This window comes from Labeo rohita, chromosome 10 (assembly GCF_022985175.1).
Source record: "Labeo rohita strain BAU-BD-2019 chromosome 10, IGBB_LRoh.1.0, whole genome shotgun sequence".
In the NCBI taxonomy this organism is placed as follows: domain Eukaryota; kingdom Metazoa; phylum Chordata; class Actinopteri; order Cypriniformes; family Cyprinidae; genus Labeo; species Labeo rohita.
The window spans coordinates 12,890,675-12,896,674 of NC_066878.1; the positions used below are offsets into that span (position 1 = coordinate 12,890,675).

Below are 6,000 nucleotides of genomic sequence, written 5' to 3' on the forward strand. Positions count from 1 at the left end.
TTAACCAGTTAAGAACACCAAATAACCAGCCTATGTCAGCTAATAACATCTTAAGGTAGCCAACAACCAGTTTACGTCAACTTAAACCAGAAAATAACTAGACTGTACTAGCATAGACCAGACAATAACAAGATTGCTCTATATTAGACAAGTTCTTAACCAGCTTAGACCACCTAATAACCAGCTTGCACCAGCTAATAACCCTCTTAAATTAGCTAACAATCAGCTTATGCCAACTTAAACCAGTAAATAACCAGTTAGCACTAGCACAGACCAGCCATTTCCCAGCTTTATTCTCAAACCAGGCAATAACCTTCTTGGACTAGCTAATGACCAGCTTAAGCCAGCTAATGACCGTCCTAGATCAGCTAACTACCAGTTTTCATCAGCCTAAACCAGCATATAACCAGCTTGCACTAACATAGACCAGCCAGTATCCAGCTTTGACTATCTCAAACCAGATATTAACCTGCTTGGACTAGCTAATGACCATCTTGAGCTAGCTAATGACCATCTTAGACCAGCAAACAGCTAGTTTGCACCAGTCGATATCCAGCTTGTACTAGCATAGTTGAGCTACTATCCAGCTTTGACTATCTTAAACCAGATAATAACTAGTTTGTATGAGCTAATGGCCCTCCCCAATATTCATTTAAGTGGTCAACCAACATTTTCATGGCAGATTTTTTTCCGTTTTACATTACACTATTCATGAAACTATAACTTTAGTTCTTCTGTTGCTGCTTTAAATAACATCAATGTGTCTTTGTTCTTCTCATTCCCTCAGTGGCTATGTACAAGGAACCTTCACTGCATGAGCTTGTAGCGGAGCAGAGTCCTCCACGCAAAACTGTAAAGACTTCAGACTCCCCTTCTCACCAGAACGGCAGGAAAGAGGCCCCCAGAGCTGATGCTTCATAGCACAGGGGGCGCACAGAGGGAGGGTGAGGGACTACACCGACACTGAGAACTCCATTTTCCTTCATGCAATGGGGGCAGGAAGAGCTGTGTGAGTGGCTGTTAGCTGTGGGGTTTTGAATGGGGCGAGATCAGACAGCAGCCCCTGGCTCTCTGCAACGAGCGGAGAATCCCTGCCTCTCTCCGTCGTACCAGCTCACATATATCTCCACTGACCCGGCATGACACCTGACCTTCCCGTATGATCCCATAATCCAATGCAAAAACATGTTTCTGTGCCCCCATGTGACCTTCTTGAGTTCTCTCACAGTGTCAGACGAAAAATGCAAACAATATCCATCCTAACTGAAGAATTCAATTGACTTTTCTTTCCCTACGGTTTCGTTTTGTTTGAACGAAGAGTTTTGGTGTGAGAATGAGACCGAGAGCGAGAGAGAGAGAGAGGTTATTATCCAATATCATCATAATGATTCCAGCAGATGAGACCCTCGCTGGTTCATTTTTTTCCTGCTGCCACTTTGCCAACGGCTGCTCTGTGCCAGTCAGAACTATAGGAAGGAGTGCTGTAAAATTAGTTTTTATTGGACCATTCAAGGAGGATCCAGTTCTATTGGTCAGCAGGTGTAGATTGATTTCTGCTGGTCCACTGCCAGAGAAGCCAAAGGCGTCATGCAAAATTTATGATTGGCAGCTTTTAAGATTAAACATATCTCTGTAGTTCTACTTTCTTTCCGCTGTTCTCAAAAACAACCCAGTGATGATGATAATGAGTTTAGATTGAATCCGCAACCCAAACACATCTGTTTTAGTTTAATTGTGGCTACACCTGCAGGCTACAAGATCCAAAAAAAGAGAAAAAAAAACTTAAATTCTCTTGTGACGACTCCATTCATGTTTAATAGCCAGTGGGCTCGAAGCGGCATCCGTATCATTGGCAAACGAGCGGAGATTATTCGGGGCAGTTGTTTGATAGCTCTTTGATGGAATTCTTACAGGGGATTACATGGAGTCCAGCCATGATTGCTTGAATTATTTACTCCTTTCCCTGGGAACGTTCGGCTCACTCAAGCAGCTCGGACGAGAGATTTTAATATGCAAATTTAAATTGTGGCGAGCCGATCAATGACGCAGTGTTTGTGTGCGTTTAGACGTGAGTATTAGAGTGTGAAAGAGACAGAACGATGTGAAATGAACATCTGCTTCCATTATTTATTTGTGTGTGTGTGGCAGTCTGGGCACACATGTGTAAACGCATTGGCTCGCACACACCACAGTTGATCATTTTAATGGTTCGGTTGAGTCTGAACATTTTAATCTGCCTGGAGATGTTGACTGATGACCCTCTTCAGATTTCATAATTGACACATAACCAAGAGGACGTGCTGTGACATCCAGGCTCTCTTTGTAATTCCACAGGCATCTTTATCAGTCTACACACACCACATTCCGTAAGTTGTTTGCTTGAGTAAAGCATTGGTCAATCACTTCCAAACAGTGCCCTTTTGTCCTACAGAAGGGAAGCGACCTCCTCTTTGATTATGACATCATGCATTTGTGGGCCAATAGCAACCGTCTGGGCTGTAGAAGGTACAACCTGATTGACTGTAGGCTTGATAGGTTCACAACTTTGGTTTCTGTCTGAGAAATGGTGTGACTTGCATGGTCTTAATGTCCTTGAGCTGTGCCTGAACAGCAAAAAAAATAAATGAATACATGAAACAAATTAAACTTTGACTGACAATATTAAATCAAAGGACTTAGGAAAACAAAAATATTTAGGAAAACGCAACAGGAAGTCAGCTGAAAGGACAGTGGATGTTGGTGAGGGTTTGCGCATGTTGCAGAACGCTTTTAGCATGTTGACGCATGGTTCGTGTATGTCTCAATGAAAGTTGATAGCAAGTTAAATGTTAACGGAATATTTCAGGTGCAATTGAATTAGCAGCAGATGTGGCATAATGTTGATTATATCAAAAATGTATTTAACGATAAAAAATTAAGCAATCGTTGTTACAACGACACTTAAAATGGAAATTAACAAATGATCAGATTTTCAAGCAGAAATTTTACTCTTTTAATTTTATAAAACACATTTATTGTTCTGTTTAAATTTGTGTGTTATTATAGCTGTAAAGTTGTTTAAATAACCATTTTTAATCATTTTTAGCTGTTTCGTTGTCATGACAAGTTGCCAAAGTAAAACTGAGCATTTATGCAATTTTTTTTTTATATCTTGTGGCTATTTTATTAAAGGAGTGAGTATTTTAAGGTTTTCGGATATGCCCTCTTCAGTGCCTCCCTGTACATATTTCTTTTTAGAAAAGGAGGGACAAGAGAAAATTAATTTTTGTGCTAATCAACATAAATGCCACAAGGTGCTGTCGATTGAGCTGAATTTGTATTGAGCCTGGAACATTCCTTTAAAAGGAATTGTAATGTGTAGCATGAGAAAGTCTGGAGAAAGTTTGGTTATGCGAGATGAGATTCGGGACGAAGACGAGAAAGTCCTGAGGGCAGCTCGGTGATTGAAGTTAGCTGGTGGAAAGGGATACGGCTTTAGAGGCATTAGATTATGAGGAGCAAAACCAGAAGATCATTAAGTTGGATTCTTGGAGGACAGCGTGTGCTTCGGCGCTAATGATGAGAGCGATCTTGTTCTGTGAATTAGACACGAATTCTTGCTGATTGAGCGGAAGGCGAGGAACAGGGTCCTTTGAGGATGGGGGGATGGGAACGCGTACTGTATGTGCGTACGTGCGGTGTATCTACCTGGCCCGACGGAGACGTTAAGAACACAAGGACGAATGTGGCGCGCATGTGTGCTCCAAAGTCACGCTCCATTTCCTGAGCAATCTCCCCAAACCCTCTCCTGTGTGTCCAGTGGCTATTAACCTTCCCTCCAGCTCTGTGTGTGTATGTGTGTGAGCGAGAGAGAGAGGGAGAGAGATAGAGCGAAGTAACGATCGATTGACTCAATAAAAGCCAAACTGGAGAGCAATAGCCCAGCGCTGTGAGCAATAATTTCCCTGTGCAACCGAGGAACCCGAGGACATTAGCAGACGATGAACTGAGAGCAGTTTTTTTTGGGGGGGACTTTATCCAGTCGGCAGAGGAGACAACATAGAGATAAAGTGATGTTCAGATCGTAAACCCAATTTTGGTATTGTCAAATGGGCCTCGCTCGCTCGCTCTCGCGCTCTTGCTTCTGTCCAGACCTGGTTTTGCTGTGAAGTCGCTAGTATTATGGTATCAGATCTCTCCTGACTCTCGCTCTCTCTTTTAAATCAGGGCAAGTTCTCAAGGACACATTGAGTCCACCCTCTGTTTCATTTGCCCTCAATTCAAGCATGCAAAAAGAGTGAGACGATCAAGGGAACACTTATGAAATTTTCATGCTGTATTTTTGTGACGAAAAATAGATTTCATACTATCTATCTCAGAGGAGTAAAAGAGAACAATAATATGTGTATATAAATCAAAGAATGGTTAAAAAGTCATATTAAATGCAATCAAAAAATGATGACAGTACTGTAAATGGGTGCTTTTCGGGAGATGGACTGCCTGGTCTTGCCAAAACTGCTGTGAGCCATAAGGACTGTGGACATGTACAGATTTGAGTTTCTTTTTGTATTTGTTTTTATTCAATTGTGATATTAATTGCAACCGAAGGCCATTTGACCCACAGTAAAAATGTCATTTTGAAGAACTGATGGGTACTTGAAATTTGCTTTTATATTTAGTGGAAAATATGTATGAACCTGAAACCTTGTATTTGTTTGATTGTTTTCATTTACTGCTATATTTTCCCTTGTGCGAACTTGTTTTTATATGTTTACTTTCTCTTTCTAAAATATTTATTTCGTGAAGCTGTGCCGTTGATGGACTAATTGGACTTTTGAGACCTCCTCACCCATACTTAAACACACGATTTGCGAGTTTTAAGCAAACAAGAAAACAAAAAAAATACTTAAACTGAAACTTAAAAGCCAATGTACCTTTGTCTGATCAGGTCTTCCAAACAAAATGAAAACAAAACTTCCCTGTCCTCTCGTCTTCCAAAAAAGCAAAGTCTTCCACTAGCCAGGGCTTGCCTGAGTGTGGCAGTAACTGCCAACAGAATGTGGCTTCCTGCCTAGGCCCCGCCCCTGATCTTACAGCGAATGCAGGAACAGGCTGATTGGCTGACAGCCACTGGAGGCGGAGCTACACACACCTGCCCTACGAAACAGCATGGAGGCCTGCGCGGAGACTCGACGAAGGCTGACCATAGGACTAACAGCCTGGGTCATCTGCCCATTCCCTGCGCCCCTAACCAGCATGGCGGATGTGCTGCTCTGAAATCCGACACACCTGGGAGAGTACTGGGACTCTACTGCATGCATCCCACTTTGGAAATACTAGGAAAGACTCCCTTGTTACAGAGCACAGGATCTCCTTAGCACCCTCTCCTGGCCTCCAACCTGGCCATCCTGTGTACGTTTCTAGAGCAATTATACATCTCTGGGTTAGGAGGAGGAAGGGGGTGTGTCTTATTATTACATATTATTGAATAAACAGTTATATTTGTATTATTGTAAGATGTGTGATGGACTGTGTTGTGTATAATGTGTGTTTTTAGGTGTCCGCTGATCCTGGTTTTAAAAAATTACCATGCATAATATCAGAGACATGTAGGAAACAGATGGTAGAGACAGCTGCAGGTACTCACAGGTGAGCAGTCAGGTGACAGGTGACAGACAACCTCTGCTCCCTTCACTTAGCATTGGCACGCTGCACACGGACAGCACTTTCACACACACACGAAACGCTCGCTGTGCGCAGTGTTTATTAAACTTCTCCCTTTTATGTCACCAGACCTTGACTAATCCTCTCACTGGCCACCTACGAACATCTGCATTATGTCACTGCATTACAGGAAGTCTCGCTAATCAGATGAGGAACAGAATTAATACCGCAGGGTGGAATATAAACCACAGCCCACTCTCACTCTAGCATGCAGACTCGTTATAAAATCGTAGATCATCTTCCAGACCCTTCAAGCAAGCCGAGATAATTGTCTTGAACGCCTTTACAGACCCAACA

At 42.4% G+C, this 6,000-nt stretch overlaps 1 protein-coding gene across 1 annotated transcript in view; it reads left to right on the top strand.

Annotated features, from left to right (window-relative positions):
* The window catches only part of fgf11b (fibroblast growth factor 11b), a 65,339-nt gene extending 59,872 nt beyond the window's left edge, over positions 1-5,467 (top strand). The window contains exon 5 of the mRNA XM_051121842.1: positions 788-5,467. Within this exon, the coding sequence (XP_050977799.1) occupies positions 788-921 (134 nt within the window). The 3' untranslated portion in view covers positions 922-5,467. The remainder of the gene's footprint in view (positions 1-787) is intronic.
* Positions 5,468-6,000: the final 533 nt, after the last annotated feature.